Source organism: Protobothrops mucrosquamatus, unplaced genomic scaffold, assembly GCF_001527695.2.
Source record: "Protobothrops mucrosquamatus isolate PMUCROS unplaced genomic scaffold, P.Mucros_1.0 scaffold899, whole genome shotgun sequence".
Taxonomy (NCBI): domain Eukaryota; kingdom Metazoa; phylum Chordata; class Lepidosauria; order Squamata; family Viperidae; genus Protobothrops; species Protobothrops mucrosquamatus.
In genome coordinates, this window is record NW_015387151.1 from 44,446 (window position 1) to 62,520 (window position 18,075).

Here is an 18,075-nt window from a genome sequence, read left to right on the forward strand (position 1 = left end):
GACAATGAATCATGCCCTTCATCCACGCAGTGACATTGACAGACTCTATCTACCAAGGCAAATAGGTGGGTGTGAAATGCTGCAAGTACATCAGATGGTTGAAGAAGAAAAAATGGCTTTGGAAGAATATCTGGAGGACAATGATGAAGATGCACTGAAATTAGTATATCAGGAAGGCTTACTGACTACTGGAGAGACCAAACTGGCCTACAAGAAAGACCAAATGAAGAACAGAATAGAGGCATGGGAAGGCAAAGCACTACATGGCCAGTACATTAAAAGAAATAGCTGGGAAAGCAGATAATAACAAGACCTGGCAATGGCTAAGAGCAGGAAAATTGAAGAAAGAGACCGAGGGACTAATTCTGGCTGCACAAGACCAAGCCTTAAGGACAAATGCATACAAAGCCAAAATTGAGAAGACAGCAACAGACAGTAAGTGCTGCCTATGCAAAGAAGCTGAAGAAACAGTGGACCACCTGGTAAGCTGCTGCAAGAAGATCGCACAGACTGACTACAAGCAGCAGCAAGACAAAGTCGCAACAATGGTGCATTGGAAGATCTGCAAAAAATATCATTTGCCTGTAACCAAGAACTGGTGGTATCATAAAATAGAGAAAGTCATAGAAAATGATAAAATTAAACTGCTCTGGGACTTCAGAATTCAAACAGACAAGCACCTGCAACATAACACTCCGGACTTAACAATTGTCGATAAGAAAGACAAAAAAGTCTGCATAGTGGACGTGGCAGTGTCTGGAGACAGCAGAATAGACGAGAAAGAACTGGAGAAGATAACAAAATACAAAGACCTACAAATAGAAACAGAAAGACTGTGGCAAAGGCAAGCAAGGGTAGTACCAATAGTAATAGGCACCTTGGGTGCAATCCCAAAACAACTGGAGCACCACTTGAACACCACTGGCATTGACAAATTCGCCATTAGTCAATTGCAAAAGGCGGCCTTACTAGGAACTGCTTCCATCCTGCAACGATATCTGTAATACCATCAAACATCCATATCTGCCTATCCCAGGTCCTTGGTAAGGACTCGATAGGTAGACAAAATGCCAAATCCAGTCTGAACATCTGGCTGACTGTGCGATGATCAGTAATAATAATAATAATAATAATAATAATAATAGTAATAATAATAATAATAATAATAATAATAATAATAATAATAGTAGCAGATCAATTCCATGAAAGCAATAATTCAACATGACAGTAACAACAGCAAATGTCGCTTATGCAATGAGAAAGATGAAACTATGGATCACCTTATCAGTGGCTGCAGCAAAATCTCACAAACTGATTAGGGACAACATCATGATTGAGCTGCCAAAATCATACATTGGAAACTTTGCCAGAAGTTTGGGTTTGAATGCAGCAAAAATTGCTGGGAACACCAAATTGACAAAGTTCTTGAAAATGAACAGGTAAAGATCTTGTGGGAATTTCAAACAGTCATCTGGCCCACAACATGCCTGATATCATTATTGTGGAAAAGAAAAAAAGTCTGGTTCATTGATATTGCAATATCAGGTGATGCACAAATGGAAGAGAAGCAACTAGAAAAAATAACGAAATACCACAATCTGCTAATTGAAGTTGAGCAATTGTAGAGGGAAAAAATCAATAATTGTACCGATAGTAATAGTAGTCTTTGGAGCAATAGCCAAAGGGTTGCCTAGATACATGGAAGTTTAGACAGACACCTGCCACATAACACCCCGGACTTAACAATTGTTGATAAGAAAGACAAAAAAATCTGGATATAGACTAGAAGAGAAAGAAGTGGAGAAGATAACAAAACCTACAAAACAAAACCTACAAATAGAAATAGAATGACTGTGGCAAAGGCAACAAGGTAGTAGCAATAGTAATAGGTGCCTTGGGTGCATTCCCAAAACAACTGGAGCACAGCTTGAACACCATTGGCATTGACAAATTCACCATCAGTCCATTGCAAAAGGTGGCTTTCCTGGGAACAGCTTCCATCCTGCGACGATATCTATAATACCACCAAACATTCACATCTGCCTATCCCAGGTCCTTGGTAAGGATAGGTAGACAAAAACGCCAATCCCAGTCTGGCTGACTGTGCAATGATCATCATCATCATCATCATCATCATCATCATCATCATCATCATCATCATCAATAATAATAATAATAATAATAATAATAATAATAATAATAATAATAATAATAATAATAATAATAATAATAATAAAAATTGGCCTACAAGAAAGACCAAATGAAAAACAAATGGAGTCATGGAAAGACAAAGCACCACATGGCTAGTACATTAAAATAAATAGCAGGAAAAGCAGATAACAACAAGACCTGGCAATGGCTAAGAGCAGGAAAGTTGAAGAACGAGACCGAGGAACTAATTCTGGCTGCACAAGACCAAGCCTTAAGGACAAATACATACAAAGCCAGAATTGAGAAGACAGCAACAGACAGTAAGTGCCACCTATGCAAAGAAGCGGAAGAAACAGTGAATCACCTGATAAGCTGCTGCAAGGTCACCCAGACTGACTACAAAGAATGGCATGACAAAAATAGCAACAATGGTGCATTGGAAGATCTGCAAGAAAGATGATTTGCCTGTAAGCAAGAATTGGTGGGACCATAAAATAGAGTTTCCATCCTGCGATGATATCTGTAACACCATCAAACATTTAGATCTGCCTATCCCAGGGGACACAATAGGTAGACAAAAATGCCAATCCCAGTCTGTATATCTGCCTGACTAAGCAATGATCATCATCCAGTGCTGCTGGATTTTTGCTGCCATACTGTTTAAGTTTCTTTAAAGGTTTCTTAATGCAGAATGCAGATCCTTCCCGTTCTGCATCAAGTAAACTTTAAAGAAACTTAAACAGTATGGCAGTGAAAATCAGGCAGTGGGGAAAAAACCCTGGTCTCATGCACAGGGAATCTGCACCACCCACCTCCCCCTGTGCCTCTGCCTGCGCGCTCATCCTGCTAAACCTCATTTCTAGCTGGGTGATCAATTTAGTAAAGGCACAGGGGGGAGGCAGGTGGTGCAGATTCTCTGTGCATGAGAGGTTGGCGAAGGAGGAAGCAAGTGGTAGCCCTGTGGCAAGAAGGGCTGCTGAAAAGAGCGGAGTCTGTGTGTGCGGCTGCCTTGCCCGAGTCAGCCCTGCTCTCCACAGTGCACTACAGCTGATCTGAGGCATGGAGAGCATGGATGACAGGTGAGCATGTAGCAGGCATGCATGAGGAACAAGGCAATTGGCAACCCCAGCAGTAGGAAGGGCTGCTGAAAAGAGTGGAGTCTGTGTGTGCGCCTGCTATAAGCTCACCCATCAGCCATGCTCTCCATGCCTCAGATCAGCTGTAGTGCACCATGGAGAGCAGGGCTCTATTGTCACCCCAATAGAGATGAGAATGGGCGCACACACAGAAACCCTGAACTTCATCGTAACCCCTGGAAAGGCCCCTTGTGTTAGACTTGGCTCCAGAAATGGAACCCCTATGTGAACAGGAGGAGGGGGCTGCTAAAAATTCAGTGAGCCGACTGTGAAGGAGGAGGGAAGAAGGGCTGTCAAAAAACCTACCCCAAAGTTGCAGCAGGTGAAATCAAAAAGGGAGGTGGGAGTAGCCCCAAAGATCGGTCCTGGGGTGACCCTTGGATTCCCAAAGAGTACTGGGACTTAGAGGATGTCTTCAATGAGATGGGGTCAGATGCGCTCTCACTCCACTGGCCAACTGACTGTTCCATAGAAATCCTACCCGGGGCCAAACTACCCAAATCTAGGAAATTGGAGGAATTGCAGACTTCTATGGACAAAAACCTGAAGCGTGGATTCATCCAACCCATCAGACCAAGGGTGGCTGCCCTGGTACTGTTTAGGGAGAAGAACGGGTCCATTTGTCTATGCATTGACTATCATGGGCGTAACTCTCTCTGTGTGACATGCTGGCCCATTTGGCCAGAGAAAAAGTCTTTACCAAGCTGGATTTGAGGGAGGCATACTACCGAGTGAGGACCAAAGCAGGGGATGAGTGGAAAATGGCTGTCAATTGCCCCTTGGGATGCTTCCAGTTCTGGGTCCTCCCTTTTGGACTGCAAGGGGCCCCTGCTGTGTTTATGCAGCTAATAAACAAAGTGCTGCATGAACACTTGTTAGCTTACCTGGGTGACATTTTAATCTATACTGAGACAATGACAGAACACGTAAAACTAGTCAGAGCTGTGCTCAAGAAGCTTCAAGTAGCCAAACTACATGCCAAGCTGTCCAAATGCCAATTCCATGCCAAGCTGTCCAAATTGACTATCCAGGCTACCGCATCTCCCATGAGGGGATAGAGATGGACCCTCAAAAGGTGCAGGCAGCGCTAGAATGGGCTCCTCCCCACACCCAGAAGCAACTACAAAGCTTCCCGAGATTTGCAAACTTTTATTGCCAGTTCATCCCCTCATTTGCCCAGATAACCCTCCCCATCACCAACCTGCTTAAGATAAAAGGGGAGGGGAAACCCAAACCCACCCAGCCACTTAAATGGACTATGGAATGCTAGGCTGCATTCAAAAAGTTTAAGTGCTTGTTCGCAGTGGAGCCGGTGCTGAAACACCCTAACCCCAATGCCCTTTCGTCATTCAGGCTAATGCCAGTGATGTCATAGTGGGCCCAGTTCTTTTACAGGAAAACAAGCAAGCGGTCCTGCAGCCCTGCGCCTACACTTCTAAAAAGCTAAATGAGATGGGCAGTCTGGGAGAAAGAAGCCTATAGAGTGTACTGGGCACTCCGAACTTGGAGGCATTTCCTAGAAGGAGGGAAAACCCCTTTTCAAGTATGGACTTACCGTAAACATTTAGAAGCCTTAAAACGCGCCCCCCCAAACAGGCTAAACTATTCATCTAACATTTGCATGGTGCTCCAGAAAGAATAATCTTAGATCGTGGAGTCCAATTTACTTCGTGGCTTTGGCAGGAATTCCACTCAGGGGCTCAGCTCCTTGATCATCTGGCTACTAAAGAGGTGTGTGAATGAGCCATTGGCATCCTAGGACCTAGACCAGTGGTGGCGAACCTATGGCACGGGTGCCAGAGGCGGCACTCAGAGCCCTCTCTGTGGGCATGCGCACCATCGCCCCAGTCCTAGGCCTTCAGCTGGGTTTTATAAAACCTTTTCGCTTTAAGCCTCCGCTGCCGTGTACAAAAAGAAAAGGTTCAATCAGTCAATTTCAACTTCTCGCAGGAAAAAAAAAGATCTTGCAAAGTTGGAATTGATTGATTGAACTTTTTAGTCCTACCCAGTCTGCTGTTACCACCGTAGCCACACCCACTCAATGGGCCACACCCACCCAGCACCCGACGATTCATAAGTGGGTTTTGGGTTGCAGTTTGGGCACTCGGTCTCTAAAAGGTTCGCCATCACTGACCTAGACCAATACCTCAGATGCTATATTAATTACCAACAGGACAATTGGACAGACCTCCTCCCTTTTGCAGAGGTTGCCTATAATAACTCAGTGCACTGTAGCACTGGGCTCACTCTATTTAAAGTGGCCACAGGACAAAATTTTGAATCTATCCCTGAATTACCTCAGGCGACCACCTATGACTGCATGGCTGAAAGACTGGGTTGCCCAGTTACAGAACACCTGGCCAGTGGTGAGAAAAGCTTTGGATGAAGCTAGGTAAGCATACAAAATACAGAATGATAAAAAGTGCATCAAGTCAAAGGACTGTAAGGTGGGAGACAAGGTCTATCTCTCTACCAAATTCCTACAATCTGGCCAACCATCAAAGAAATTGGGGCTAAAATACATTGGATCTTTCCCCATCAAGAGATTTATTAACCCATTAACTGTAGAACTTGAGTTGCCAAAAACACTCAGAAGGGTACACCTGGTATTTCATTGTAGCCTACTGAAACCTGAAATCCCATCTTCCCTGCATCCCAAATCACAACCACCTCCTGACCGCATTATGATCAAGGGAGAGCAGCACTTTGAAGTCAAAGACATTTTGAACCCTTGCATACATTGGGGGAAAAATGGTATTTGGTAGCTTGGAAAGATTCCCTCCCCCTCAGAAACTGAATGGGTCAACTCACAACATATTAAAGCCCCCAAACTGCTTAAAAAATTCCATGACTGATACCCAGATAAACCACACTGAACTGTTTGTTAATTGAGAAATTTTGTGTATCTCTCCTTCCCCTCTCTCTTTTCTTTTGCAGGACTAATGCCTCTGTCGAGGGGGGAAGAATGTCAGATCTGGCTAGCTTGTGGGGCCTCACAGTCATCCTGTCATCAAAAGAAGAAGAGGGGAAGGATGAAAGAGGGAAAGATGAAAGGGCAATAAAGCTTTGTATGTATGTAATAGGAAATCAGGAGGTGGGGGATGACAGGTAAGAAGGACCAGAGCAGCTGGATCCTGTTTGTACCAGCATCCCATGGCCAGGCACACTGAGAAATATGCAGATTACTCCCAAATGTCTCAGGGTTCTCAAAGCATCTTGGCGAGCTCCAGTTGGCTGGAAACTGACTGATCAGTGGGGGGACGGATGGGCTGGTGAGTAAACCTACACCTTATTTTTGTATCCAGTGAGCATGGTGATTTCAGATCTGGCTTTACTTTACTGCAACCAACACTTAATAAAAGAACCCTTTGCTTTAACCAAATAGAGTTGAAGGCTTTTCTTTCCTAAGGGTTCGGATTAGGGCAGGTTTGACACAATCCTACAAAATGCAGATTACAGAGCAGTACTTGGCTATGGACAAGGAGATGGATCAGATTGATCTAAAACTAGCATTTTAAGATAAATCAGAATGACCAGGGTATTTAATAAACAGTGGAAATAATAACTCTTGGTGTGCTCCTGCAAGGGGACAATAGAGCATAGTATGTTCCATCAATTCAATTATTCCACTGCCACATTGGCACAGTCTTTGTTCAAAGATAATTTTTTTGTATTTTCCTTCAGTAACGGCTCTTGGAAGGATATTGAATCTGGCTGAAGAAAGGGCTCTTCTGAATTTTGGGAAAGTTATATAACTGAAATATCTGGCTGGTTAGGGAGGGTGTACAGAGTGGCTCAAGATGTTTCAGGGTAGAGCTAAAAAATCAGCTTGCAGCTCTAAATCAATTACTTGCTATTTAAGATCAGTTAGAGCAGACATGTCAAACATAAGGCCACGGGCCAGATCCAGCCCACCATATGGTTGCGTATGGCCCACAGACCTGTTCTGGAAACAGCGAAGGACCGATCCATGGCACCTCGACCCGGCCCAGGCTGATTGGGTGCTGATCTACAATCTGGTGCCAGCCATCAAAGCCAGAACATGCTCAGCCTTAGGTCCACGGGGCAGCCCTGGAACCAGCGATGGGCACCCCTGCTCTGCCATCTGGGCATGCGGGCAAGAGGTGGTGAGCAGGTGGAGTCTGGCATCCCTGCTGGCTGTCTTGCCCCACAGGCTGACTTCACCCAGGACGCTGGCACTCACCGTCTCCTGTGTGCACACCCAGGGGGCGGGACAGAGGTGGGGCAGAGGTGGGGCAGCTCCTTGCTGGTTCCAGGGCTGCCCTATGGATCTAAAGCTGAGAGTATTTTGGCTTTGATGGACACAACCAGGTTGTAGATCAGCGCCATCCTCCCTCCCACCAGCACCTCCATGGCCCGCTTGCTGACCTAGGCTCACAGCCATGAGGCTTTCCTTTCACTGGGACTGGCCCCGTCTGTGTGGATAGCGACGGCCGGAGGCAGCATGGACACCGGCAGCGCTGGCAATCTCTCCCCCTCCCATCACCCCTTCCTGAGCATGGAGAAAAGAAAGAGATGAGAAGGATAAGGAATGAGAAGGAAGGAAGGAAGGAAGGAAGGAAGGAAGGAAGGAAGGAAGGAAGGAAGGAAGGAAGGAAGGTTATAATGAGAGGGAGGAAGGGTCTGAGGGAAGTATTGCCTTAGTATATGGCCATGAGCAGCCCTGCTGCCCTTTTGCCATCCCCTTGTCCCCTCCCCCTGACATCTCCTGGTGGTCTCCCATCCTATCACTGACAATGCTTTGGTTACAAAGCCGGGTTTCCTCGTGGGGAGAGGGAGTGGGCCTCCCTATGACCCACACATTTTGCCCTCCTGCACACATCATGAGCAACTTGGAGGAGAGGCTAGAAAAAGGAGAGGCTAGAAAAAAGAAGATCTTAACCTGATAGGAGTAGATGTAAATCCAGGCAGATGTTTCAATTTTGAGAAGGCCAGGTTCACGGTGATGGACTGTGTTTGAAACACAGGGAAGTGCTTGAAAGCTGGTTCTCAGAAATTTAGATTGACCTACAAGTACCCAACTGAGCTGGGAGCTGGGCTCGAATCTTAGCTGAGAAAACTTTAATTGCTGCAAGCATACGCTGGGCTCCTTTGGAGAGAAAGGAGCTTGTTGTACATCCCTGTACATTGGTTTGGATTAGGATTTTTTTCATCTTACATGTTAAACAAATTTTTATTTCGCCCTATATTTCCAAGAATTAAAACTTCATTAACTAAGAATCAACATAAAGTCTGAGAAGTTCTTAGGAAAGCCACCTAGAAAGTTATGGTAATTTATTAAATTACAATCATGTTATAATTTATATAAGAATCACTTGATGGGTAGACTATAAATTTAATACATAGATAAATTCTTCTATTTCTCTGTCAAAGTATTGAATTCCTTCTTAGCTTATACAGAAAGTCTCAAGATTTTAATAACTGATTGATTTGATTTGGGTGACATTTACAATGTCCACTGCTATTTTATTTTATTGTTTTAAATACTGTTGCTTCCCATTCATGTTCTAGAATTTGGGACCGGGCTGGTCCCTGCTCCTCAGATTGACACAAAACCAGTTTAGCTCCTTTCAGAGCCAAGATTCAGCCACAAAACAGGTTAGGCAATCCTTGTGCATTCCTTATATCCACAGGTTCCAAGCAAATCTTCAAGGATCTATTCAGATCTCATTTCTCACATTTTATTACAAAAACAATTGCTACTTAATGATAGTGTTTCACATTTTTCACACTGTTTAAAATTTGCCTAGTTGAGCCATTTGAGACACACTTGACAGTTGTGGATACCATGAAATGTTAAGTTCGTTCTTCCATAATAAAAAAAAAATCAGGAATCTCATAAGAGTCTCCAACTAACCTATTTTATTAAAAGGCATAAACTTTTCTGAGCTGCAGCTTATTTCATCAGTTCACACAACATATTACTGTTAATTAAATGAGTTATTTGGGAAGGTTGTTGCTGGACTCTTAATTTTTTAGCCCTGTAGACTAATATAGATCTCCTCTTACAGTACAATGTATTTCATTCCCACTATTAAAACTCCAAAAGAAGAAGCTTGGAATACAGTATTTAAGAATGTAAATTAGATGCAGCATCAATTACACAATGCTTTCAACTCTCTCCCTTTGCTTTGAAGGAAGATTGCATTTCCTGTCTCCTCTTACTCAACAAACATAGTTGTTTTGCAACAAAATAAGCTGGCAGGGAAACAGCCTCAACAGACCTGTCAGGGAAGCCTTCCCACCCAGTCATATTACACGACCAGCTGTGTGCTGACAACCATCAGCCATGATGAATATACAGCTGATTTAGGCAATCAGCTGCGACGACACAGGCAATATTCTAAATTATTAAAATATTAAAATATTTTTTATTTTAATAAAACATTAAAATTAAAAATTAAAATTTCATTAATTTAGAATATAAAATATTCTAAATTAACTAACTTCAATAATTAGGACACATCTTCTGCCCTCTTATTGCCATTTTTCCCTCCAACTTTGGTTGTGTCTGCAATCTGGGTTGTATGTTGTCTTAATTCCACAGAGGTTTTTACTATGATGTAAATCCCTGAGATTGAGGCAGGATAAAAATCAAATCAAATCAAATCAAAATCAAATCAATAAACAATGCCATATATAAGATCCAGAAAGTTCCCTCATGATGTATTGACAGGGTTGAGTTAGCCTATCGCAGATGGCAGCACAGAATTGACCTCAACCAACCTCAGGAAACTAAATGGGGTCACTTCAGAGAATCAGACAAGGCTGCAAAGTTAAAACTATTTGGGAAAAACTGGCAACCACTTCTGCATTTGGCCAATAAAACATCCTTTAATTGTTGCTTGTAGGGCTTCGTTTCTAGGCTTTTTATATCCTGATAGCTCCTCTCTGAACCCTCTTCAGTTTCACTGTGTTTAGAACCAAGCATGTTAGACTCCCTATTGATTTCTTTTGTTGTTGTTGAATGAACAAAATTGTTCATATTTGATTTTTGTATTTATTTTAGTGTAAATGCATTTGAAAAATTATTGCAATGGAACATAAAACATAGAATAACAGAGTTGGATGGGATCTTGGAGATCTTCTACTGTAGTTCAATCTCCTGCTCGAGCAGAAGAGCTTATACCATTCCAGACAAATTGTTGTCCAATCTCTTCTTGAAAACTTCCAGTGATGGAGCACCCACAACTTTTGGAGACAAACTGTTCCACTGGTTAATTGTTCTTCACTGTCATGAAATTCCTCCTTAATTTGGTTTAACAATGGATTTGTTTAAGATTGTTTTTATGGTCTTATACCAAACTAGAGGAAGACATTAATAAATGTGGCTTCTAGAGAAGATAAAATATTGTGGCCAATATACAACAATCAGAAGAATCCTTCTTTAACTAATCAAACAATAATAGACTTAATATTATCCAGTAGTATAAATTGTTCATCTGCAACTTGACTGTTTCTCTTTGTCCTTGTCAAATTGACACTACCACTTATTGTGTGAGAGGTGTCCTTTTTCTGACTCGGTAAACCGAGAAGGGGAAGCATGCATATTCAAGCAGCAACTAAATATTAGTAATGGGACAAGAAAAGGCAGACCAAAGAGAGAAAGTATTTACATAAACTATGCTGTTTTAATCATATAACCTACAATAGATGAACTGGCTTTTCCCATCTTAGGCATCTCCATATGGGTGAGCAAAGTCCCAGAATTCTCAGAAATGGTCATCCTCGCTTGGGAAATTCTGGAAATTGAAATCCACATATTGGATGAGAAGCCTGCTTGGAGAAAGTTGTATTAAGCAGTACCAAAGTTAGATTAACAGGATATTTGTGTCAATTTTAGCACTAAGATTGTGGTTAAAAGAAAGTTGAATTGTGGTTAAGTCTCTTCACATTAATCACAGTTTAGAATAATGGCTTGTAATTAGTTGATTATATGAAACCAGAGAAAATAATAAACACTTTGTTTGATTTTTCTTTTGCCTCCAGGCTCCAGTCATATGTTCAAAAATACTGCTCCTACCTTGGTTGAATACTGCTCCCTCACCCTTTTAATGTATAAATGATGCTATGGAAAAGATCAATCTTCTCCTACCATACATACATAATTTTTCATCATTTTGTACTATGCCTAGTTGAACAAGACCACCGCTACTTTTACATAGGGTATTGATGACTTCTGGCCTCAGTTAGTCACTATCTCCCTTTACATATGACTCTGATGAAAAAGAAGTCAGTTAGTCACACTGCAAGAATAAAGAATTGAAGGATTGGAAGAATCCTGTAGATCATCCAGTCCAGGGGTGTCAAACTCACAACGTCAAGTGACATGTTGCGACGCATTGTGACTTTTTTTTCATTGCTGGCAAGGGGGTGGGTGCAGTTTTGCCATGATGCATCTGGCCCGTGGGCCGGCAGTTTGACATCCCTTATCTAGTCTAACCCTCCCCCACCACCATGTAAGAAACCACTATTACAGCATCTGACCATCCAGCCTCTGTTTAAACATCTCCTGATTCCACCATTTTCTGAAACATTTCTTGCTACTGTTGATTAGAAGAGGTAAGGATGGCTGGGATACTCGCTGCAACAGGATAAGATGGGAATGAGATGGTACAATTCTGATACATACATACATCACTTGGAACTGCAGGGGAGGATCATAGTGTCATGGTTCCAATAGATGAGACCAGTAGAAATAAGATCTCTGAGGCAATTGCTTTTCCCAAAGAACAATTCTAATGGCTACATAATATCAGCACAACAAAGGTGAAACCAAGACTGAAAGTTACCCCCCAAAAGGTTACAGAGTAAAAGTTAAACTCCCTACCCATTGATGTGTCATAAATCACAATCCCAAATTAACACCTTTGGCGGGCTTCCCAAAGGTAGCTCTAGCCCATCAAACACTTTAGCTGCTTGACCTTGGTTCCCACAAGAAAGTTTATTGTTTTGACTAAATTATAAGAATGCATTCTCCCTCTTCCTATTGCTGTGGCAGCTGAAAAATGAAGAATCATGTCTGTATTCAGAGTATTTGAAGGTCTGACACATAGTTTGAACGCATATGAAAAGTTCTGCACAATTAGAAAATGAGAACAATAGTTTGTAGATTGGGCAAGGACAATGATCTATGATGGCCTAGTTTTACTTATTAGAAGGATTTGTTTTACAAAAGTGGATATTAAAACAATAACCCCCACTCTGTCTAAATTAAAGGTCTTCTTTCCCAGAAAGCCAATGGCTTTAGTGAAGACTAAATTACTGTATTTAAATTATATGAGTGCTTCTTTTTAAGCAATAGCAATCTGGGAAAAACCACATAGGGCTTTCACAACCCTGCACCATAGACTCTTGAATATGTTCTGTGATATGTTTGGCATTCACTATGTTTTAGTAGCTATAGTGCAAATTTGTAATTGTCATAATCTAAATTCTTCTGAAATTGCCCAGTCTAGAAGCCCTCTTGAGAGTTCCCCAATGTGCTTCTATTTCAGTTGCTGAGAATGGAATCTACAGAGTCACATGACACTTTGCAGGCTACAATTCTGAAATTTGGTGGCAGCTCTGTGGCTTTTTTGACTTTGTAGGATAACTTTATATCATCATAAAGTTCAGGTAATGATGTAGAGCACAGGTGTCAAACTTGCTGCATCACGTGACGTGTTGCAATGTATCGCAACTTTTTTCACATTGCTGGAGCTGGGGTAGGCACGGCCTCTGCATGATGCAACCAGTCCATGGGCTGGCAGTTTGACACCCCTGAAGTAGAGTATAAAAACCTGTAATGGACTTTGTTTGATTCTAAGATAACTTGATTAGTAATGAAAATGCTTCATTCGTGCCAAGAATCTAGCTAGCATTTGCTTGACCCACAGGAGCGCCCCTAGACTCATTTGATTTAATGTTTTGTTGTTTTTTTCTGCTGGAAAGAGAATATAATGATATTCCTCTGTGCAAGCGAATTTGTTACTGTTGGGAAGGGGAAGAAAATCAGTTTATTATATTGTAGGTTTTTTGCTGATCTTTTTATAGTTTGGTGAAATGAGCTGGTAAAACTTTTATTAACACATATTTATGGAAGCTCACAGAAGCAGAATACTCTTCTTAACAGACAAATCATCTGAGAATTATCCGATTCCTAGTGTTATTCAATAGTTTATTTTACTAATAAATTGTATTGTATTTTTAATTCATTTTAGTGTATAACCTTTGGTTAAGTATAAAATTGTTTTTGTTTGGTTTTGGTCGTTGACTACAAATTCATAAAATAAAGTAATAGTGATAATGGTTTGCCTAACACATTCTGTTATCTGCTAACATGATCCATTGGTCAGAAGCAGACCTAAACGATATTACAGGTCATGAAGTTGATAACGCAAACTGGCCATATCCTCATTATTACCATCAGTCAGGCACCCTGACTGACATCGGTTGCTTTTGCTAAGATTGCCTGTAATATTAAAGCACAGAACAAAATAAATAATATAGAAAACATTTTTCTATAAATGTTGATCCTTATTTCCCTTGTCTCATTAATATAACTTCAATAATCTACTTTGCAGACTAGGTAATTTTGCAACTACACTGGAGGTAGGCAGTTGGTATCATTTGCTGCTAGCTGGATTCCAAGCATGCTGAGACTTGTCTTTAGGAGAGTCTGGATGACAGCTAACTTTTTGTATTTGCTCTTTTAGATTTGATTTCAGAAGAGGGTTGTCTGCATTTTCATTCATTGGTGAACAAATTCTGCCTGGAAAATTAATTTTAGGGTGTTTACTAAGCGATACCAAAAATAGCTTCTGTGTTGGGGAATAGTGATTTATAAATTTGTCTAATATTGGTTAAAAGGGCAGTCATCTACAGTATGTTCACACAATAAGTTTAGCCAGGCTAGCCAGAAGGCTGGTTCTCAGTTACTGACAAAATAGATGTGCAAGTTCAGGATGACCATGAATTTGTGGGATTCATATCCTTGCCCTGGTCAAACTTTCAATTTTGTAATAATGACAGCAAATGGAATCAAGACATAAGCAACAAGGTGATTTGCAATCAGTTGGACCTAATGGAAGCAAAAGCAATTTATAAAATGAGTTTTGTTAAACAGAAGTATTTTGAAAACAATAATAAATCAGAAAAACTGGTGGCCTAGCAACGATGCAAAAAGAGGAGAAAAAAGATTACTTCTGTTTGGGATGAAAAGACTCATGTTTCAACTAGAGTCACAAGGAACAATTTATTAAATATTACTCTCTTTTTTTGTAGAAAGCAGACATCAAAGTAAAAGAAGATATAATGTCTAAATACAACAATGACATTTACCGATCCACAAAAGAAATTAACTAAAAAAGCAAAAGAAGCAATTCAGAAATCAAAAGTGAGCAAACCTCCAGATTTTTTTGCAAAATATAATAAGAGTTTCCAAAATGTTTAAGTTAAATCTTTAAGTAATAAATGAGATATAAATATGATAGGTACTTTCTTCCTCATTGCAAAAAGCCTTTAGTTCTTTGATTTACAAAGAGGAGAATGACTCAGTTCATGCAGAGTTATAGAGATCTATCTCTCTGTTGTATGTGGATTATAACTATTTACAGCAAGACCTTTTAAGGGAATTAATACATCCTGATCGGACTGATTTAACTGGACATGAGGAACAGTACAAAATATTTCCTGAATGCCATTGATAATACAAACAAAAAAATTTATAAGAAAGTCTTTAATAATTTGGAATTGCTTTTTGTTCACAATGTTGAAGATCAGGAATTGCAGTTTGAATGTTCTTACATAGATATAGAGAATATAATACAATATTATATAAATTTATAAGGTTTATCAAATATAATTTATAACAAAGAATAGAATAGAAAATAATTTTTGCAAGAACTGAACTGGCAAATGAAGAACACAAATTAAAATTATATGCATGCTCATGATGTTGTACATACAGTTATTCAGAAGGTGCTATAAAGCCAGTCTAGTGGCCAAGGAATTCACTCAGAGGTATGATAAGGATTATGATAAAATGTTTGCACGGATACTGTTTAATATAAGAGAGCCAGAAACATACAAGTAATTTTTTTATATAATTTCTGCATGAAGAAATTTAAGAAAACACCTATATTCCCAGGTTTGAGGAAACAGAATCTAGTGTGCAAGCCTTTAAATTATGTCTACTCTCTGAAGCAAGCAGCATCTGAAGTAAAAGGCTGAACCAGAGGCTCATTGAGCAAGTCTTCAAGTAAGATATTGCTATTTCTGTCTTTACCATAGATTTACTGTAAAAGCAACAGAATATATTCTAACCTATATGGATGGTGTAATTATTTGATAGGAAGATCAGAAAAGTAGACATTATATTCTGAAGACCTCCCCCAAAATGGCATGGTGAATGTCTGGTGACTCTTTTTCTCCCACTGACAAACAGCTGGTTTTGCCCCCAAAGCTGGTTATTTGGCAGCTCTGCTCACTGTTTTTTGAAGGGAAGACTAGAAAGACAACCTTTGGATGATCATGCACCTATGGAGAAGAGGGGATCTTGAAGACCACCATTCTTGGTGAGTAGTGATCAGAAGGATAGGTTCTCTTACCATTTTTCCCTTCAGCTGTTTCTTTTTCTTAAAACACGCATGAGTTTTAAGCGCACTTTTTGAAGCTTTACTCTTGATTTATTACTAGTTGACTTCTGACCTATTTTATAACCTCTTGCTAGGAGGAATACTATGTACTTTGGGTTTTTTTTGTCCTTTTTAATTCACATTTTTTAATGTTCTCGTCCAGTTTTGTTTTGTCATCGTCATTTTTTTTATTTTATATTTTGTATTTTAATCTTTTGACTAAAATAAATATTGAGCAGAAATGGGGGGAAAAAGAAGACATTACATTTTAAAGAATCAAGAGAGCTAGGAAGCATATCATTCACACAGAAAGAAGGATGGGAATTACCTCCTCAACCAAAGACAGGCAATAAAAGATCTTCTTCAGGGCTTGTGCAAAATAACTAGGCTAAAAAATTATCCTACAGATAGTCCTTGGGTTATTACCACTTGTTCAGCTACTGTTCAAAGTTATGATGGCGTTGAAAAAGGAAGATTTATCATCAGCCTGCAAAGTTGCAATCATTGTAGTCTCCCCATAGTCACATAATTGTGATTCAGGCATATGGCAAGTGATTTGTACTGGATGCAGCATCCTGTGGCTACATGATTGATATTTGTGGCCTTCCCTGCTGGCTTCTCACAAGCAAAGTCCATGGGGAAAGTGGCAGGAGACTGCAAGTTAAATTACTCCTGCTCCCTCTATTTTTTCTGTAAAACACCTCCCATGTTGGCTTCTCCACTGACTTTGTTTGTTGGAGAGCTGCAGGAAGTTGCAAATTGTAGTCATATGAGCTCTTCACTCAACAACTTGAAATTCCCACTTAACAATGGCAACAGGGACTTCCAGGATTGTTGCTGCTAAGCAATGTAGTCATTAAGTGTGTGACATCATGCTTAATGACCACATTGATGAGTGTACCGTTGAGAGACCTGAAAAAAACAGGTTAGGGATAAATAGTCAAGAGAAAATCTATCTATATGGTCATTAGGAATTGAAAATGGTTTAATGGCACACAATCAATTGATCAATCAATCAATCAGTCAGTCAGTCAGTCAATGCTTATTTACTGACTGAAACCAACAAGGACAAAGACTGACAAATATAGCAATGTAGTTGGATAGTTACATGGTACTGCTGCAACAATCAGAATCCTGCACAGGCAACTGAATAACCAAAGGGCCCTGGGGTAGAGTCCAAGAAGGAACAGATACCTAAAGGCCAACTTCGTCTGAGATTTCCAGGAAAGAGCAAGTCCTAGGATGCTGCAAGGAAACAGGTTCAGCAAAAGACAAGACAGACTATAAATTCACAAGCTGACAGCTGCTCCTTTATGGATAGGGCAAGTTAGATAAACCATCTATATTGCCTATTACCCACAAAAGCAGGGCATGTATCTGTAGCACAAAGTATCAAGAGACTGCATCAAAAAACTTGCTATATAAACTCTTACTGGAGTTTGGAATACATTAACCAAAGTGAACAGTTATGCTGGAAAACAAATAGATATATGTCCAAATATTAGCTACATTCAGGGCAAAGAATATAGACATCAATACCACTAAATATGAGATTCTCAAGAAGAGAATCCATCTCCAGAGATTGCTATAAGATCCTTCAAGAGATGACAGGAGTTTGAGGATTGGTGCATGAGTCAACAAGAAAAGATGTTGCAAGTATGATTTCAGTGACAATTATTCGGCAACCTACAGACCACAAAGGGCGGTCATGTGTATATAGAGAAGTAATGTACACATCCTCATCCATAACATTGCTAATATCAGGGTCAAACCATTCTTCCTTTTTTTTTTATTATAAATTTTTATTATTTTTCATTTAAAAAACAGAAACATAAATCTTTTATCACAATATCAACCAAAGAGAATAAAATTAAACAAAACATTCACGGACGTGTCCGGTGTCCCCCTCCTGCACCACCCTGTTCCACTTACCACTCCTTCCTCTTCCCAATCTACCACCACTCCTCCTTCCTCCCTCTTTCCTACTTCCCTTCCTCACTCAACCATCCCGTCTTGTGCAGTTGGGGTATCACCGGGCACCTCCTTAAAAAATCATACATATAAATCTATAATACAAACCTACCCTTTTCCCCCCTCCCCCCCCAGGACTTCCCAAAGCTAATCTAGGAAATAAACACACAATAATCCAA

The 18,075-nt window shown here is 40.3% G+C and overlaps 1 protein-coding gene across 1 annotated transcript in view; it reads left to right on the plus strand.

The window, feature by feature from the left end:
* Window positions 1-5,599: 5,599 nt before the first annotated feature.
* LOC107290457 (uncharacterized protein K02A2.6-like) overlaps window positions 5,600-18,075 on the plus strand; it is a 20,099-nt gene continuing 7,623 nt past the window's right edge. Inside the window, 2 exon segments of the mRNA XM_029284751.1 lie at window positions 5,600-5,679; window positions 6,225-6,395. Of these exon segments, the coding sequence (XP_029140584.1) occupies window positions 5,600-5,679; window positions 6,225-6,395 (251 nt within the window).